This window comes from Cibotium barometz, chromosome 15 (assembly GCF_041138505.1).
Source record: "Cibotium barometz isolate CiBa-2024 chromosome 15, ASM4113850v1, whole genome shotgun sequence".
NCBI classification, from domain to species: domain Eukaryota; kingdom Viridiplantae; phylum Streptophyta; class Polypodiopsida; order Cyatheales; family Cibotiaceae; genus Cibotium; species Cibotium barometz.
Window position 1 is genome coordinate 13346748 of NC_141060.1, and position 20560 is coordinate 13367307.

Here is a 20560-nt window from a genome sequence, read left to right on the forward strand (position 1 = left end):
TATAAGTTATTGATTTTCTTTTGAGATGTTTAAATTTAACCGTATATATAATTTATAAGGTATTGATTTTCTTCATAATGTACGTTTAACATTTTAGTCCTCATTGGATTAAGCTGGTAAATGTAATGCCTACATCTCTCAGGAGAGAGAGAGAGAGAGAGAGAGAGAGAGAGAGAGAGAGAGAGAGAGAGACTCGTAAAGAGTCTCTTCTTCTTAGTTTTCCCATCTTCTTTACATCAACATGGAATCAAAACCAAGGTGTACATCAACATGGAATCAACCTAGCTAATGTTTCAAAACTTCATTGTCAAGACCCCACATGGCCCAAGGGAAACCATCACATTTTGTGTGTGTGTGTCATGTGCACGCACACACACATATATATATGTGTGTGAATATATATATATATATATATATATAGAGAGAGAGAGAGAGAGAGAGAGAGAGAGAGAGAGAGAGAGAAAAGACAATGAGAAGTGCCGTGTCAAACTAGAGCTCGTTTGATAGGCTTGAAAGTGTTTTTAATTCAAACGCACTAGAGCAAGTCATGCTCCTCTCTTTCTTTTGCATTTCCCTCATACATTTTTGTACTTGTCTAGAGACAATCATTTGGGCCGTTCTCCAGTTCTGACGATCATTTCGTTGTATATCCCCTTCTCGTAACTTGTGTTGATCAACAGAGAAGGTATTATACACCATAGCAACATGATTGAGCGTAATCCATACTTGCCCAATTGCTAGTTGCCGAGTAGGACTATCAAGAGGGCTCACAAGCTTCTTTCCACAATGCACAAAATCTTGATCATGCAACCCATACACCTCGCCTCCTACCATTCTCCCTTTGAGCTTCCATCCACCCCATTTGATGTCAAATTGTCTATCACTCTTTTTTAGGTAGTCTTCAAGCATAAGCTTACGACGTCTACTATCACCATCTGAAGCATGTCCAATTATTGGCCCTAGGCTGTCCTTCCACTTTGCATTCCACATTTGCTCCGTAAAACTTTACTTCCAAGTTAACTTCAAACTTTAGTTAGTGGTTGCTTTATGTCTGGACTCCGAAGTCAAACGCAGTCGTCATAAACCAACTGCACAAGAAATATACTTATAAAAATCAACTTCTTGTAATGCAAAATCCAAGCATTTTCGTCTGCTCAATTTCCTCCCCCACACTCACACACTCACTGTCGCTCGCTCACTCACACACTCACTGTCGCTCGCTCACTCACTCACTCTCTCTCTCTCTCTCTCTCTCTCTCACAATGGCCACTAGATTTCTCAGAAAGCTTGCCAAATCGGCCTCTAGTTGTGTTCGTGAGCTGGACGTAGAGACCTTAATCGTGAGTTTTGTCCGCGGCCGGTACCAGAGGCTTGTGGACTCTGCCGCCGAAGGGCGTTGTCTGCATGGATGTGGCAAGAAAGGCGTCATGAAGGCGCCCAAGGGCTATTTGCCTGTGTTGCTGGTTGGAGAGGAACTGTACAGTTGCAGTTGCTTGTACGTGATTAGGGTTTCCATCCTCGGCCATCCTCTCCTCGCAGAGCTTTTGGAAAAGTCCTCCCAGGAGTTTGACTACTCCCACGCGGGCGTCCTGCAACTACCCTGCGATGCCCACATGTTCGAGAACCTCCTTCAGCAGATAACATGAAAGGCAAAGATCCCCGCCGTCCAGCCAACTGGGAGCAAGAAAATCATGTCCTTACATAAGCCTTCCCCTCCGCCTTATGCCATACAAGCGTGTACAGAAAGCTCCCCACACGTACGGTGGGTGGTACCCAAGCATTTCCCATATCAACGGTAACATAACCCAGGCCCTAACTAATATAAGAGCCTACAATGAGTAAAAAAGGAAAGAAAATTAATTAGTTAGTTAGGTTCTCCTATTTACAAAACCTTAGTTTGCTAAGATGTGTATGAGCGACTGAAATATGAGTAATCAAATGTCACGTTCATAACCATGTGTGCGTGCTAACTCGACCACTACATCATTTCATAATTTTTCCTTGCATTTCTCTACCATCTCCATCACACATGCCTCCATTTTTTTTTTAATCGCATTAGACGTGCGGCTCTCTCTCTCTCTCTCTCTCTCTCTCTCCTATGTGTAGATCTGCCCCATTTTCTCTTCCTCTCGCAAGTATCTTGCTCTCTCGAACGTGTGCACTGTGTAGGTCTACATCCCTATCAGGCACAGTAAGTAATAGAAAAAACAAGGACCCAATATATTGATAGTCGTATTCGTGATGGAGTATCCTAGGAAAAACAAGGACCCATTATTTATTTGCTCTGCTTTCTTTCTCTCAGACATGTGCAAGTGAATGAGGACCCATTATATGCGAATTAATTCCACATTAATTTTTCCCGTGTGTTTCTTTTTTTTTGAAGGTACAGGAAATTTAGAAACACACACAAACCCAGCCTTCGTGAGGTGGAGGCGGCCCCGCCGAGATGAGGGCTGGCGAACCCATTGTACATGCTTATAATCAACCCATCAAGGGTAGGTACCTAACGAGGTTGCCAAGACTTGAACACAAGACCTTGGGAGTAGAGACCAACGCTCTACCAGATGAGCTAGCACTCGTTGGTTTTCCCGTGTGTTTCGAAAAATTCATATGGAAACAATTTTGAGGAATACCTAGGCATTTTAGGAGCTATGATTTTCTCTCGTCGGTAGAGGAATTAGATGACTAGTCTCTAATAAAGGCCTTAACTTCCTAATGCTTTCAACTTCCGCCCCTGGAGCTGCTAGCGGCCACACCTGCCTTATTCAAACATAATCCCTTACTTTTGTTGACACCCTTACTTTTGTTGACACCCTTCCTTTTGTTTGACAACAAAAGTAAGACTTCCAACTTAGCTTAGGGTCTTTATATGTTCTTTGGGTACCCATGCACAAGGCATGGATGATGATGTATTTTCTCTAGTTTTGGGTGCTTCAACCAAGACATTGAGCCTTAAGGAACCTTTTTCCACCACGGGTTGTGGTCGCATTAAAGTTTCACTTTTAGCATTAAATATGCACTTAGCAATTTCATTCACACGCCTGGCTACTTACGTAGAAGTGATATGGAGGCCATTTTCATTCACTTTTAGCATTGAATGTGCACTTAGCAATATCATTCACTTGCATGGCTACTAACGGAGAAGTGATATGGATGCCAAGTTTTGGATGCATTTTGCAACTTATAAGACGATTCTGGCCTACTTAGATAAAACAACAGACTTAGTTTCATTTAATGCTCCCGCAGCCAAGTTAACTTGGCCATGGAAAATGTTCTATGTTCTTGGGCTAAGCATCATGGGATCCAATGGTACACAATAATTTTGAATTTTGTTTTTTGGTGTTGAAGGTTTGATTTAGATTTTTCCCAATCAACATTTTATATTGTTGAGGTGTATATGCAAGTTTCAATGTGATGTCAAGTGCGCCATATGGAGCATGTGAAAGTTTTATGTCTTATGGAGCAGTTCTCCAGTTTTGTAGTTTTCATGCATGCCCTAAAATGCTACTTATCATGGCTTTTTCTTGATGTCTTTTTAATATATATTTTTGAAGCATTGTGCATACAATTTTAGCTTATTTAAATTTGTTGATGGATTGCTCACCATATTATCAAAATTCGGGGCCCTTTGTGCAACACACTAAAAGGATCACATTCTTATAAGAGGTGATTTTCTTTATCCAAACTATGTTGTATGCACCCTGGAGGATCTGGAGAGGAAGAGATTTGTCGTCATCACCCTTGTTGGTTAATCAAAAGATAGTTTTTTTGTAATGTAATGGGTGTGACCTTCTAGCCATTATAGTTCACCTATGTGGACTTGACATGTGTAGTTACCCTTAATTTACCGAAGAAGAAAGCATTATGGTCACAAGTTTGCATGTTACTACATGGAAATTTTGAATGCCACTAGAGCTACAAGTGGGTGGAAGCATGGTAATGTGGACCTAAAACTAGTGTCTCATATAAATGTGTTTCATCTCATTAAATGTATGTGTATCTGCAGTTGGTTTTCTTCAGGCGTTCCACTCCATGCCTATCTTTTGCTTTTACATAGTAACATTGTATATATCATGATCTTGAAGTTTTAGTTGATCACCCCCCCCCTTCTATCTCTTACTCTCGTATTACTTTTAATAATATTAAAGTTACTCTCTATTTCCACTATTAAAAAACCACCTTTTTGAGTGTTTCTTGGTGAGCGTTTATTTGGTGGGACCTTTGAACATTTAGTTATTCAAGAAGTTAACAATTACAATTAAAAAGCTGATATTAATTGTAATTTTCAATGGAAGGAGTTCCTTAGTTATTGACTCAACAAACTATTCTATTTTTTCTTTTTATTCATCTTCAACAATCTTTTCTTCTATGCTTTTAGACAACTTGCTTGCTTTGTTCATTATGTGATCCCAAACTTTTCCTTATCTTGAAAATTAAAAAAGTAGGACATTGAGTGATTCTATTTTGCAAATTATAAGGAGATATAAAATGTCAAGGAAACAAGAACAAAGGAAAAGAATTGAGTTGGAGAGACATGTTGAAACACACACATGCCAACATATTGGAAGGATGATGTCAAGAGAAGTAAAATTTTAGGCTTGTACACTCTATGGATGATAGTAGGTTTTGTAAGCACTGCTATATTGGAACAATAGACGATGAATGATTCTAATATTATAATGAATACTAGGGAGCATCACAAATTTGATTCTTCTCTTGTTTCAACCCTTAGGAACTCATTGCAAGGAAGTGGTGAAAATCCAAAACTAGAAGATAAACTCTTTATTAAACAAAAGATTTTAAATATGTTGGTGGGTAGTTCATGAGGATGAAGGCTTGAGTATTTAAAATGCCTATAAAATTGAATATACATATAAAAGAAATTTATGTGTAGCCAGATGCAAGATAGCAAGTAGTGAAAATGAAAGTGAAATACCATTGCATATGTGTAGAAGGCAACAATGCTTTTTAATATTGGATCTACAATGCTTTTTAATATTGGATCTACCGTCTCCATCACACATGCCTCCATTTTTTTTTTAAATCGCATTAGACGTGCGGCTCTCTCTCTCTCTCTCTCTCTCTCTCTCTCTCTCTCTCTCTCTCTCTCTCTCTCTCTCTCTCCTATGTGTAGATCTGCCCCATTTTCTCTTCCTCTCGCAAGTATCTTTCTCTCTCGAACGTGTGCACTGTGTAGGTCTACATCCCTATCAGGCACAATAAGTAACAGAAAAAACAAGGACCCAATATATTGATAGTCGTATTCGTGATGGAGTATCCTAGGAAAAACAAGGACCCATTATTTATTTGCTCTGCTTTCTTTCTCTCAGACATGTGCAAGTGAATGAGGACCCATTATATGCGAATTAATTCCACATTAATTTTTCTCGTGTGTTTCTTTTTTTTCGAAGGTACAGGAAATTTAGAAACACACACAAACCCAGCCTCCGTGAGGTGGAGGCGGCCCCGCCGGGATGAGGGCTGGCGAACCCATCGTACATGCTTATAATCAACCCATCAAGGGTAGGTACCTAACGAGGTTGCCAAGACTTGAACACAAGACCTTGGGAGTAGAGACCAACGCTCTACCAGATGAGCTAGCACTCGTTGGTTTTCCCATGTGTTTCGAAAAATTCATATGGAAACAATTCTGAGGAATACCTAGGCATTTTAGGAGCTATGATTTTCTCTCATCGGTAGAGGAATTAGATGACTAGTCTCTAATAAAGGCCTTAACTTCCTAATGCTTTCAACTTCCGCCCCTGGAGCTGCTAGCGGCAAAACCTGCCTTATTCAAACATAATCCCTTACTTTTGTTGACACCCTTCCTTTTGTTTGACAACAAAAGTAAGACTTCCAACTTAGCTTAGGGTCTTTATATGTTCTTTGGGTACCCATGCACAAGGCATGGATGATGATGTATTTTCTCTAGTTTTGGGTGCTTCAACCAAGACATTGAGCCTTAAGGAACCTTTTTCCACCACGGGTTGTGGTCGCATTAAAGTTTCACTTTTAGCATTAAATATGCACTTAGCAATTTCATTCACACGCCTGGCTACTTACGTAGAAGTGATATGGAGGCCATTTTCATTCACTTTTAGCATTGAATGTGCACTTAGCAATATCATTCACTTGCATGGCTACTAACGGAGAAGTGATATGGATGCCAAGTTTTGGATGCATTTTGCAACTTATAAGACGATTTTGGCCTACTTAGATAAAACAAGAGACTTAGTTTCATTTAATGCTCCCGCAACCAAGTTAATTTGGCCATGGAAAATGTTCTATGTGCTTGGGTTAAGCATCATGGGATCCAATGGTGCACAATAATTTTGAATTTTGTTTTTTGGTGTTCAAGGTTTGATTTAGGTTTTTCCCAATCAACATTTTATATTGTTGAGGTGTATATGCAAGTTTCAATGTGATGTCAAGTGCGCCATATGGAGCATGTGAAAGTTTTATGTCTTATGGAGCAGTTCTCCAGTTTTGTAGTTTTCATGCATGCCCTAAAATGCTACTTATCATGGCTTTTTCTTGATGTCTTTTTAATATATATTTTTGAAGCATTGTGCATACAATTTTAGCTTATTTAAATTTGTTGATGGATTGCTCATTTCACCATCCTATCAAAATTCAGGGCCCTTTGTACAACACACTAAAAGGATCACATTCTTATAAGAGGTGATTTTCTTTATCCAAACTATGTTGTATGCACCCTAGAGGATCTGGAGAGGAAGAGATTTGTCATCATCCCCCTTGTTGGTTAATCAAAAGATAGATTTTTTGTAATGTAATGGGTGTGACGTTCTAGCCATTATAGTTCACCTATGTGCACTTGACATGTGTAGTTGCCCTTATAATTTATCGAAGAAGAAAGCATTATGGTCACAAGTTTGCATGTTACTACATGGAAATTTTGAATGCCACTAGAGCTACAAGTGGGTGGAAGCATGGTAATGTGGACCTAAAACTAGTGTCTCGTATAAATGTGTTTCATCTCATTAAATGTATGTGTATCTGCAGTTGGTTTTCTTCAGGCTTTCCACTCCATGCCTATCTTTTGCTTTTACACAGTAACATTGTATATATCATGATCTTGAAGTTTTAGTTGATCACCCCCCCCCTTCTATCTCTTACTCGTATTACTTTTAATAATATTAAAGCTACTCTCTATTTCCACTAATAAAAAAACCACCTTTTTTAGTGTTTCTTGGTGAGCGTTTATTTGGTGGGACCTTTGAACATTTAGTTATTCAAGAAGTTAACAATTACAATTAAAAAGCTCATATTAATTGTAATTTTCAATGGAAGGAGTTCCTTAGTTATTGACTCAACAAACTATTCTATTTTTCTTTTTATTCATCTTCAATAATCTTTTCTTCTATGCTTTTAGACAACTTGCTTGCTTTGTTCATTATGTGATCCCAAACTTTTCCTTATCTTGAAAATTAAAAAAGTAGGACATTGAGTGATTCTATTTTGCAAATTATAAGGAGCTATAAAATGTCAAGGAAACAAGAACAAAGGAAAAGAATTGAGTTGGAGAGACATGTAGAAACACACACATGCCAACATATTGGAAGGATGATGTCAAGAGAAGTAAAATTTTAGACTTGTACACTCTATGGATGATAGTAGGTTTTGTAAGCAGGGCTATATTGGAACAATAGATGATGAATGATTCTAATATTACAATGAATACTAGGGAGCATCACAAATTTGATTCTTCTCTTGTTTCAACCCTTAGGAACTCATTGCAAGTGGTGAAAAATCCAAAATTAGAAGATAAACTCTTTATTAAACAAAAGATTTTAAATATGTTGGTGGGTAGTTCATGAGGATGAAGGCTTGAGTATTTAAAATGCCTATAAAATTGAATATACATATAAAAGAAATTTATGTGTAGCCAGATGCAAGATAGCAAGTAATGAAAATGAAAGTGAAATACCATTGCATATGTGTAGAAGGCAACAATGCTTTTTAATATTGGCTCTACATGTGCATTTGTATGGTAGGAGTTCACCCATGTTATGTATTTGACATTTGTGATTTGAGGGGGGGTGTGCTCCTAGTTTGATGTCAGGGGATATGGATACAAGGACAGATAATGAATTAACCTTGGCCATCTTAGAAAAGGTAAGGGAACCTCTGAGAAGCAATGCTCATCACCTGTATCCAAAAGAAGAGAGTTTATCTAGTGTTCAGTATCTCAAGTGCTTATCTATTGTTCAATATGTAGATAAAATCACACAAGAATAGAATGCCCTCATGTAGCAAGACACATACCATTGCTGTATTATGCAAGTTACAGACACCTAGGGAGCCACAACACTTCTATGTGTATATATGGTCTACAATCACTCGCATAACTACTAGCACACAAAGACTATCTTAGTTTTACCTAAAACACTTATACAAAATAATGTGGCAAACAACAAGACTTATATAGACATAAGGATGGCTATTTTTAGCCTGTTCTATCCTAACTTGGCTTAAATTAGTGTATTTGCAACCAAACCAACTAGTGTATTTGTAACCAGAATAGTCTAGGAGTAAGCGTATTAGCTAATCTCACTAATAACCACATAGCTTTAGTGTGCACAAAAAATAGATATTTTTAGCACTATGTGAAGATAGCCCCCCCAGTGGGTCTTAATTTTTTGAATCAGTGCTTAGAAAAGTACTCGATCTTTTACTCGGGGGGTTCACCTAAAATATGTAAGTATAGCACATGAGTTGAAATAAAGGAGTTTTTTAATTTAAAATTTTAAGGTAAATTTGTAGAAATACATTTATAAAAGGGGTTTTTGTAATCAATTTTGAAAAATAATACCCATAAGTCTATTAAGATGTCAAGCTCAACATGAGCTTACACTCACGAGGCATGTGCATGACCGTTTGACATTTACATCACTGGTGGGTTTGGTAGCTGGCACCGACATATCTTCGCCAGAGATTCTATAGTTGGACTACACTAACTAGTCCACATCTACCCACTCCTCTTAGCGTGTTCACATTATGGACCGCTTGTATATACTCTATTATGTGTGTTAGTCACTTTATCTTCTTTGTAGACCTCTTTTTTGTGTGAAGAAGAAGAAGAATTTTCAGCCTCTCACCTTGTGTGTTCTCTTCTAGGGTTTGTGTGAGTGTGTGTGTGCTTGCAAGAGCTCAAGCTCTCTTTCCCCCTACATATTTTCAAAGTCCATAGAGAAGACAAAGGGGTCGTTTTATTCATGAAAAAATTCACAACAAGGTAAGGGGTTCTCTAAATATCTCATGAACACTTATGATACATAGGGTTTCTTATGGTAGTGCACCCCCTAAGATCTTTTATGACCGAAACAAGTTTTTCAAGCTAGATGAAGCTAGGGATCCGATTTAACCTATCTCAAGTCATACTACAGAGCATGAGAACATTCTCCTAGAGGTGAAGTCTCCCAAGTACTATTTTTAGCAGGAGGTATTGCTTTAAAAATAATAATTTTTTATTTCATACTTTCAGATTTCATATTGTAGCCTAAGCTCGTAAATGGTGTGATTGTTGTCAATCCATTATTTGTTTTCTCACATAAGGATCTATGTGAGAGTGTCCAATTCATAATACTATAATTGATTCCTGGATCTTTCATAGTTGAGCTAAGAGGGGCCACCCTTATTAGTAGATTGCTATCATAGCAGTCAGACAACCTAAGATTAAGGTTAGAATCTCATGTACATCCAACTATGCTATTGTTGGTGGCGGGCCAACCAGCCCGTGCTACCCAAGTCACCTATGCTAGACTATCCCATTGTGTAACAAACTATTTTCTTGCTTTGTAACAACCTTGTAATGGTTTTCTTACAAATGGGTAGTACCCGGATGGATGTAAGCAGCAATAAGCCGCAAAGGGGATGAATTCCATATGTGTGGATGAGAGGATTGGCAACTGAGGGGATAGTTGAGTGGAGAGTTCATGAGCAGAGTTTTGCCGATGTATTGTACTATTGAGAGTTCAACCTAATACTGAAGAATGTCTCATGGGTTGGTCTCTGACTTGTCTCTATTCTCTACATTACATAGTTTTGTCTATTCTGCACTCGGGGGGTCCACCTTAAAAAATCACGTGTATCACGTGCGTTCAAAGGCATATTTTAAAACCCCTCTGTAACCTCTTTTTCCCTATTTTATGCATACCTCCTGTTACTTTTGTGGTATATTATTATAACCCTCTTGTTTTTTTAAAATTTTAAGCTTATACATTTTTCTCCTCCATCCTGTAGATTTAAGATCTTCAAAATGTAAAGATTGGCATTATGGACTACGTCATAGGAAAAATTGATAAGACTTTGGTATCTTGCATAGGCCATTGCATTTCAAAGAATGCCCTCATGTTACGTGCAATCCAAAAAGTTTAGAGTTTGCTTATCTTGACCCTCTCATGCAGCGTACGGCTGCATGTTGGGTACGGCTGCGTACCCAACATTAGTGCATTCCAAGAGATATCTCCCTAAGAAGGGAGTTTTTGTGCCACAACACTGGTCCCTTTACCCTATGCCATGGTATATTTCATGTTTCGTTCCTATTTCTTAACTTCAATGTTTTCTGCTTTATATTGCATGCAAACTATATGTATATGTCTTCCATGAGGGCATAAATTGACCCATTGCTTTTATTCACTACCCATGTCCCATCTCCCTACATTAGCATCTCCCCATTTTCAACAAGCACCCAATTGGCAAGCCAAATTGCAGAATAATAAAAAGTGGCGCTTCTTGAACCATCAAGAAGCAACATTAATGCCTTTTCTTGATTCCCTAAATGCCAATGGTCAACCATGCTAGTATAAGACTCTACATTTGGCTTAACAACATATTTCACCCCTTTCAACTGCATATGAAGATCACTGCATCTGGAAGGATGCCCTCACGCTGCATCTCTTCAAAGCAGCCAAGTGCTTGCTCGGCGTGACCTTGTGCATATCTTGTCATCACTGCACTCCTAGAGACAACATCTCGAGAAGGCAGCACGTCAAGCACTTGTCACGCCTTTGAAACAGCACCGCACTTGGCATACATGTCCACTAGAGCACCGCCCAGTACAATTCGATCTTCAGCAACCCCTGCCTTGCAATGTCACCATGGATTTTATTCCCCTTGTCAGCTGCTCCGATCATGGCACATGCTTTCAACATGCATGCGTAGTTAACTGCATCTGGAAGGATGGCCTCATGCTGCATCTCTTCAAAGCAATAAGGTGCTTCCTTGGTGTGACCTTCTTGTGCATATCCTGCAACCAATGCACTCCAAGAGACAACGTCCTGAGAAGGCAGTCCGTCGAGCACTTGTCGCGCCTTTGACACCACACCACACTTGGCATACATGTCCACTAGAGCACCGCCTAGCACAATGTTGTTCTTCAGCAACCCCTGCCTTCCAATCTCTTCATGGATTTGTTTCTTCTTGTCATCTGCTCAGATCGTGGAACATGCTTTCAACATGCATATGAAGGTCACTACATCTGAAAGGATCCCCTCACACTGCATCTCTTCAAAGCAGTCAAGTGCTTGCTCAACGTGACCTTCTTGTGCATATCTTGCAATAAGTACACTCCAAGATACGACATCTCGAGAAAGCAGCCAGTTGTCGCACCTTTGAAACAGCACCGCACTTGGCATACATGTCCACTAGAGCACCACTCAGCACAATGTCGTTCTGAGCCAAACCCTATCTCGGCATGGATTTGTTTCCTCATGTCAACTGCTCCGATCGTGGCACATGCTTTCAAGACGCATATGAAGGTCACTGCATCTGGGAGGATGCCCTCATGCTCATCTCTTCAAGGTAGTCAAGTGCTCGCTTGGCGTGACCTTCTTGTGCATATCCTGAAATCAGCATACTCCAAGAGACATGATCCCAAGAAGGCAACCCATCGAGCACTTGTCACGCCTTTGAAACAACACCACACTTGGCATGCATGTCCACTAGAGCACCACCCAGCACGAAGAGTTCTACAGCAACCCCTACCTTGCAATCTTGTCATGGATATGTTTCCCCTTGTCAGCTGCTCCAATCGTGGCACATGCTTCAATCTCTTCATGGATTTGTTTCCCTTTGTCAGCTGCTCAGATCGTGGAACATGCTTTCAACATGCATATGAAGGTCACTGCATCTGAAAGGATGCCCTCACACTGCATCTCTTCAAAGCAGTCAAGTGCTTGCTCAACGTGACCTTCTTGTGCATATCCTGTAATCAGTACACTCCAAGATACGACATCTCGAGAAAGCAGCCAGTCGACTACTTGTCGCACCTTTGAAACAGCACTTGGCATACATGTCCACTAGAGCACCGCTCAGCACAATGTCGTTCTGAGCCAAACCCTGCCTTGCAATCTCGGCATGGATTTGTTTCCACTAGAGCACAATGTCGTTCTGAGCCAAACCCTGCCTTGCAATCTCGGCACAATGTCGTTTTGAGCCAAACCCTGCCTTGCAATCTTGGCATGGATTTGTTTCCACTAGAGCAGCACCGCTCAGCACAATGTCAATCTAAGCCAAACCCTGCCTTGCAATCTCGGTATGGATTTGTTTCCACTAGAGCACCGCTCAGCACAATGTCGTTCTGAGCCAAACCCTGCCTTGCAATCTCGGCATGGATTTGTTTCCTCATGTCAGCTACTCCGATCGTGGCACATGCTTTCAAGATGCATATGAAGGTCACTGCATCTGGAAGGGTGCCCTCATGCTCATCTCTTCAAGGTAGTCAAGTGCTTGCTTGGCGTGACCTTCTTGTGCATATCCTGCAATCAACATAGTCCAACAGACATGATCCCAAATGTCTAGAGCTAGCAGGACTCTGCTCCATTGCTGTTGACTTTCCTAAAATGGGAGTCGCTGCTGATTTACCAATGTATCTCAGACCATCTAAGTATCTGTTACATCCTAAGAATGGAGCTTATCAAGCATGTCTCGTGCCTTTGAAAGAGCACCACAACTGGCATACATGTCACCGAAGTTGGCTCGTCATCCCAAGTGTCTAGAACTAGCAAGACTCTGCTCCAATGTGCATGTCGTCTTTGCTGACATGTCACCGAAGATGGCTTGTCATTCCAATCTGCATGTCATCTTTGCTGACATGTCACCAAAGATGGGTATCATCCCAAGTGTCTAGAGCTTGCAAGATTTTGCTCCATTGCTGTTGACTTTCCTAAAATGGGAGTCGCTGCTGATTTACCGACGTATCTCAGACCATCTTAGTATCCAGATTTTATGGAAAAAACTAATACATCCTGAGAATGGAGCTTGTCAAGCATGTCTTGTGCCTTTGAAAGAGCACCACAGCTAGCATACTTGTGACCGAAGATGGCTAGTCATCCCAAGTGTCTACAGCTAGCAAGACTTTGCTCCAATGTGCATGTCGTCTTTGCTGACATGTCACCAAAGATGGCTCGGCATAGGCAATCGACACCCAAGCCCCAACATAGAAAACACAACATTGTCCTCACACAAAGTTTTAGATAAAACTAGAAATTCATGCACATGCCAAAAAGCAATTAAGCAGCAAAGATTACGACAGAGGTGGTATGCATGCAAAAACTTGTAGGTTATCCATGACAAGAGACTGACAAAAGACGACATTTTTGAATTTTTGAAAATAGAGCTCATTACAATAATTATGATTACATCTTGCATAATGTCTCTGATCAAGACCATTCTTTTGAGGAAAAGACAATGGCTGGAAATTACATGTTCTTCAGAAGATCTTGCTAGCGTTTGTCCTCCTACATACTACACTTGCATATGGCGAGTTCGTACATAGTCTCCGTATACAGGCAGATGTAGCATTTGTCTTCCTGCATACTACACTTGCATATAGCGAGTTCATACGTAGTCTTTGCATAAGTTGTAGCCACCAAGTCTTGGAATCTCGACCAAAAAAACTTCAACCTTGCAAAAATTCAGCCCATGTCATTCAACTCCCAGCCTCTCTACAAGATCGAGGATGTGTTGCCTGCAAGTAGATCATAACCAAAAGACTTGTAGGTTATCCATGACAAGAGAGACAAAAGAAGACATTTTTGAATTTTTGAAAATTGAGTTGATTACAATAATTATGATTACATCTTGCATAATGTTTTTGATCAAAACCATTCTTCCAGGAAGAGACAATGGCTGGAAATTACTTGTCATCCGGATACTCTTGCTAGCATTTGTCTTCCTGCATACTACATTCGCATATAGCGAGTTCGTACATAGTCTTCGTATATAGGCGGATGTAGTATGGGTGCAAAAAGCATGAGCATGCATAAGTCGTAGCCACAAAGGCTTGGAATCTGGTCCAAAAAAACTCCAGCCTTGCAAAAATTCAGCCCATGTCACTCAACTCCCTGCCTCTCTCCAAGGTGGAGGATGTGTTGCCTGTAAGTAGATGACAACAAAACAAATGAGGTCACAAGTGTTATAACATGACAAATAAACAACCAAATAGTTCCACACTTACATGAAGTATATGAACAACTAATCAGCAGACTTCACAAAATCGTTAAAAAGCCGGTAGTCATTTTGATCTAGTACATATCTATCACTAGCTTCATTGTATGTTAAATGTGCCAATGCGATAACCGACTCAATACCAATCATGTTTAAGTCTGTCACATCATAAGAGTATGGCTGGCGCCCTTTCACCTTTTGATACCAACCGAGTTGAACCTCCACCCCTTGTGGGTGATCTACCAAGTCAAAACCCCGCTTGTAATCTACATATTTGCCACCCACCTTCTTTCGCATCTTCTGGACTCTTCTAAGGTACCAAGTGCTATGAAGAGTTTGCATCTTCTTCAACGTTGTGTCTTTTCCAATTCTCTTTGAAATTGTGCCTCCTTCTTCATGTGTTTCATCATGGAAGTAAACCGCACAATCTGACCCTATTCCAAAGAAATTCCCATTACTTCTTAATGTTGACTTTGTTTCGTTGTTGAAATACACTCCTTGTCTTACCCTAGTCAACCTATCCTTTGACAGTGTTGAGTTTCCATTGAGTTGACTCACCAATGTAGACTTGAAGATGAATTTCTTATCAACCTCCACCAGGGGTGAGATAGTCTTCTTCCCGGCCTCACTACTTGCCTCGTCTAGTATCCCATCCACCTCATGTCGAATCTCACTCAAAGCGATAATCTCGTCATCTCCATCGCTGCCCTCACCAATGGGCCCGTCTTCGCCACAAGGCTCCACAAAGTCATCATGTTCATCTGCCGCACCCATCTCAGCATCTATCCTTGACCACGTTGATTTTGTATCTATCCAAGGCTCTGTCCACCATTTAAGGCCTTCAATTGTGCTAGGTTTGAGGCCCAATGACTCACAAAGATCTTGTGCCTGCTTTAATCCCTCTTTTAATGCATCTATTACCTTTTCATCAGAGGAGACACTCTCATAGTTCCCAAGATCTATTTCCAAAACGCCTTCACGCTTGTTCAACTCCTTCCATATGTGTTCCTGTTTCTTATGTGCCCTTGAAAAAGTCACCCCATTTGAGTTACATTCATGCAGTACCTACAACCCAAAAATAAGATCATTAAACATGAAAGATATAGCTATCATAATATCACAAGCCTCCTTCCTTCCATATGATACTTACTCCATCATCACATCTTGTCATCGAACTCGGTGACCAACAGTAGACTACAAGAAAACCCAAGCACCCTTGCAAAATGCCTCTCTCACCCAAGCACCATCATCGTCCCTCTTATTTTATAGTGAGATCTCCTCAATATCATCTTTTGGTCTTCTTCGTGGTGCAGCCATATCAATTGTGAAGCCATAGTAGTAAGATTAGGGTTGGGCAAATGAGATAGAGAAAGAAAACGCAAAGATGCTATGTAGATTAGGGTTTTAGGCTTGATGGTTTCATTAGGGTTGGGCAAATGAGATAGAGATGGAAGAGGAAGGGAGGAAGAGTTTAATTTGGACATCCAAGAGGGAAAGTGGACTTGAAAATGAAACTTTTGACTACAATGAAATTTGAGATGGGTTTTTGGGGGGAAAAGTGAGTTTTGGGGAAGTCTAAAAAATTTCAAAATTTTAAGGATTTTTTGAGCCACAAAAATGGTGGGACCATACCTACCCTAAACCCCCTACTTTTTTAGAGAGACAAGTGTAATTATTAGTACTGAAATCCTAGTCCCCCTCCCTACAGCCTAGTCTCCCTCCCTATATTCAAAGGAGACCAAATGTGCACAATCCTCTATTCCTATTGGTCCGTTGCTAATTACTTTCATTAGCAAAAGGCCCAAAATATATTCAAATACCTCCTAATGCAATGACCTTACTTTGCATACATACACCCAATGGCAACTTTGAGACCTCTTTGCAACACACACTGTGTCTGGATAACCAATCGCCCTACCTACAGTTCCAAAAACAGAGTTCTGTGCAGAGAATCGAAACTTACTTGCAGTGCTGGTGAACACCTGCGAACCGAAAAATGGAGGCCTAGATGCGCCCAAAGTGGGTTTTCCAACAGATAGTATAGTTTCCCTATATCTTTGCTCCTGCAAAGAAAGCTCGTCAATCGTAGTTCGTTTGCTGGTGCCTCCCGAAGAGCTCCCGCACAAGGGTGTAGTAGCCAACACAAAGGGGGAAGAGTAGATGAAGCTCTTACCCTTGTACCACTTCTTATGCTTCTCTTGCTTGCCACTTATCCCTTAGCATGAACCAAGCTTTGATACCATGAAAAGATGCAGGGGATAAGAGAGCTTGAGCTCTTGCAAGAACATACACACTCACACAAACCCTAGAAGAGAGCACACAAGCTGAGAGACTAAAATTTTTTCTTCTTCTTTCACACAACAAAAGAGGTCTACAAAGAAGACAAAGTGACTAACACACATAATAGAGTATATACAAGCAGTCCATAATGTGAACATGCTAAGAGGAGTGGGTAGATATGGACTAGTCGGTGTAGTCCAGCTGTAGAATCTTTGGTGAAGATATGTCGGTGCCAGCTACCAAACCCACGAGTGATATAAATGTTGAACGGTCATGCAGGCGCCTCGTGAGTGTCAGCTCATGTTGAGCTTGACATCTCAACACCCACCCCGCACACCTTCAATAGTTTCTATGCCCGACCTATCCAAGGAGAGCAAGTGGGGATGTCACTCTACCAATTAAATGTCGAATAGTCATGCAAGTGCCTCGTGAGTGTAAGCTCATGTTGAGCTTGGCATCTCAACACTTCCTCTCAAGCTCAACTCCAGCTCATGAACCCCAAGCATATCTCGATATCTACGGAGCTTCTAAGCCCCCAAGGTCTTCATGAAGATGTTAGCGACCTGATCGTGTGTGCTGATGTAGGCCAAGTCGATGATGTGTTTTCTCCGTGAATGGAAAATTGGGTTCCTAGCCAATTGTATACTACTAAGATTGTCACAATATATAAAAACCTTTCTCTCCACATGCAACCCTAAATCAGCAGTAGCTTGCGTAACCAAGCTACCTCACACGCTGCCACCGCAACTCCTCTGTACTCTAACTCTATACTCGACAAGGTAACTGTGGGATGCTTCTTGCTGCTCCATGTCAACAGCACTCCCCAATTAAAACATAAATCCACTGGTAGATATCATGTCTGAGATGTTACCTGCCCAATCTGCATCTATGTACCCATATAGTTCCAACGGTACACCTACTGCATAGAACAATGCATAATCAATAGTAGCCCTCAAATACCAAAGTGTGCGTTGCACACTGTCAAGATGTGGTTTGCGTGGAACTTGCATAAATTGGCTCTCTAAGTCAACAATGTAACTCAAATCTAACCTACTGATCATGACATAGATCAAACTCCCCATAATCTTCCTGTACATAGTGGGATCCTCCAACACATAACCTGCATCCGCACTAAGCTTACCATTTTGATCTAATGGCACCGAGATTGACTTACAATCAGCCATCCCATACTTGCACAACATGTCGAATACATACTCTCTGTGACAGCTAAATACCATCAGATGTGCGAATGACCTCAATTCCCAAAAAGTAGCGCATAGATCTCCCAAATCCTTCATCTCAAACTTCCTTTTGAGAAGACTTTTCGCATTCTCAATCTCATCCAAGTTGTCAATCCCAACAATAAGATCATCTCCATAGATGGTGATTGTCACAATACCCTTATCACTCTTGCACACATACAAAGAGTGATTTGCATTTGCCATATGAAAACCAATAGTGACAAGATACTCAACAATCTTGTCATGCCATCCTCGTGGAGCTTTCTTCAGCCCATACAAAGCCTTACGAAGCTTACATACATACTCCGGGGTGACCTGTATCCTCAAACTAGGTGGCTGATCCATATACACTTCTTCTTGCAAGTCACTATGCAAGAACACATTTTTTTACATTCATCTGATGTAAAAACTAACCTTTACTTGCACCCACCGCAATCATAGCTCTCATAGTTGCCATCTTTGCAACCGGGGCAAATATCTCCTCGTAATCAATCCCATGTGTCTGCGCATATCCTTTGGCTACCAATCTAGCCTTGTACCTGCTTATACTACCGTCACTGTTATGTTTCACCTTATACACCCACTTACAACCAATAGCTTTAAGTGGCACCAAATCCCAAGTCATCTGATGTAAAAACTAACCTTTACTTGCACCCACCGTAATCATAGCTCTCATAGTTGCCATCTTTGCAACCGAGGTAAATATCTCCTCATAATCAATGTGTCTGCACATATCCTTTGGCTACCAATCTAGCCTTGTACCTGCTTATACTACCATCACTGTTATGTTTCACCTTATACACCCACTTACAACCAATAGCTTTCTTGCCTTTAGGCAATGGCACCAAATCCCAAGTCTCATTTTCGTAAAATGCATATATCTCCTCATCCATAGCTTTCTCCCAATACACATTTCCAATAGCCTCATTAAAAGATGTGGGTTCTACAACCTGTACAACTTTTTCCATATAAGCATAATGATGTGCCACATAACCATCATAAGTCAACCTCTGCACAGGGTTTTTGACTCTTCCAGATCTTCGTAACTTTGCATTCATGGCTTCCATAGCCTTATTCACACCGAGTGTCCTCATTGTTGCTGGAATCCCTAGCTCCTCATCAAGACTCATCTCCGAGCTACTAGACTCTCCATCAATAAGAAAATGCCCTACTACAGAAATATCAGGCATACCAAGGGGCTCAACCACTTTCTCTTTGCCTTTATATGATGTACCAATTACATTTCTAGGATTGGTATTATGGCACAGCCTACCACTCCATGGTCTATCAATAGAACCGTTGGAAGAGGACTCTCCTGTTCCACTTAATGATTGTGATTGCTAACTTGCATTTTGTGCAACCTTTCCACTTGCATCAGCCCCAATAGGATCTTTTTTAGCAGCATACCAGCTACTCATCTCATCAAATACAACATCCCTTCTTACCCTCAATTCAGGTGTAGGAAGATTATAGCATTTATATCCCTTTTGCTCAAGGGAATACCCAATGAACAAACATTTTCCTGCCTTTGGGTCCAACTTAGTTTGCAACTCATCTGTCACATGCACATATGTAATACATCAAAAAACTTTCAAGTGAGACAAATCAAGTTTCTTACCAGTAAACTTCTCCTTTGGTATTACATGATGTCTGGTTGCAGTAGGAGTCTTGTTCATGATATAAACTACTGTAGAAATAGCCTCAGCCCAACAGCTATGCGGCATATTCTTCTCTGTCATCAATGCTTGTGCTCTCTCTGCAATGTGCCTGTTTTTCCGCTCAGCAACTCCATTTTGCTCTAGAGTGTATCTACATGTAAATTATCTATGAATGCCCCATTCTTTTGCAAGAATTTGGAGAAGTATTCTCCCCCTCCATCTAACATTAGGCATTTCACATGATTTCTTGTCTGTTTTTCATCCATCACTGTGAAATTTTAAAAATGAGTGAACACTTCACTCTTCTCTTTCATGAAATGCACCCACACTTTCATCGTGTGGTCACATCAATGAATGTTATGTAGTACCTACAACCACCTATTGACATAGTCTTTGCAGAACCCCATACATCTGAATGCACAACATCTAGTACATTCCCACTCACATTTCTGTCATGCGAAAATATATGCTTTGTTTTCTTTCCAAGTTTACATGCTTGACATACTTTCTGCATACCTTCAACCTTGAACTTAGGCAGCCCTATCACAATTTCTTTAGTCTGCATAGACTTCATTCTTTGCACATTTACATGCCCAATTCTCTTACGCCACAAATGTGTGTATCTGCAACAACTCGTGAACAATTTGCAAACATTGCAGCACTCACTTTAGGAATATTTGCAAACAATTTGCAAACATTGCAGCACTCACTTTAGGAATATTTAATGAATGTTATGTAGTACCTATACAGCCACCTCTAGACATAGTCTTTATAGAACCCCATACATCTGAATGCACAACATCTAGTACATTCCCACTCACATTTCTTTCATGCGAAAATATGTGCTTTTTGTTTTCTTTCCAAATTTACATGCTTCACATACTTTATGCATAACTTTAACCTTAAACTTAG

The 20560-nt window shown here is 40.4% G+C and overlaps 1 protein-coding gene across 1 annotated transcript; it reads left to right on the forward strand.

Moving 5' to 3' along the window:
- The first annotated feature begins 1262 nt into the window (after positions 1-1262).
- LOC147630985 (auxin-responsive protein SAUR15-like) lies at positions 1263-1646 on the forward strand. The gene has a single exon (XM_086809121.1). The coding sequence runs from the start codon at positions 1263-1265 to the stop codon at positions 1644-1646; it is 384 nt and encodes a 127-aa protein (XP_086665247.1).
- Positions 1647-20560: the final 18914 nt, after the last annotated feature.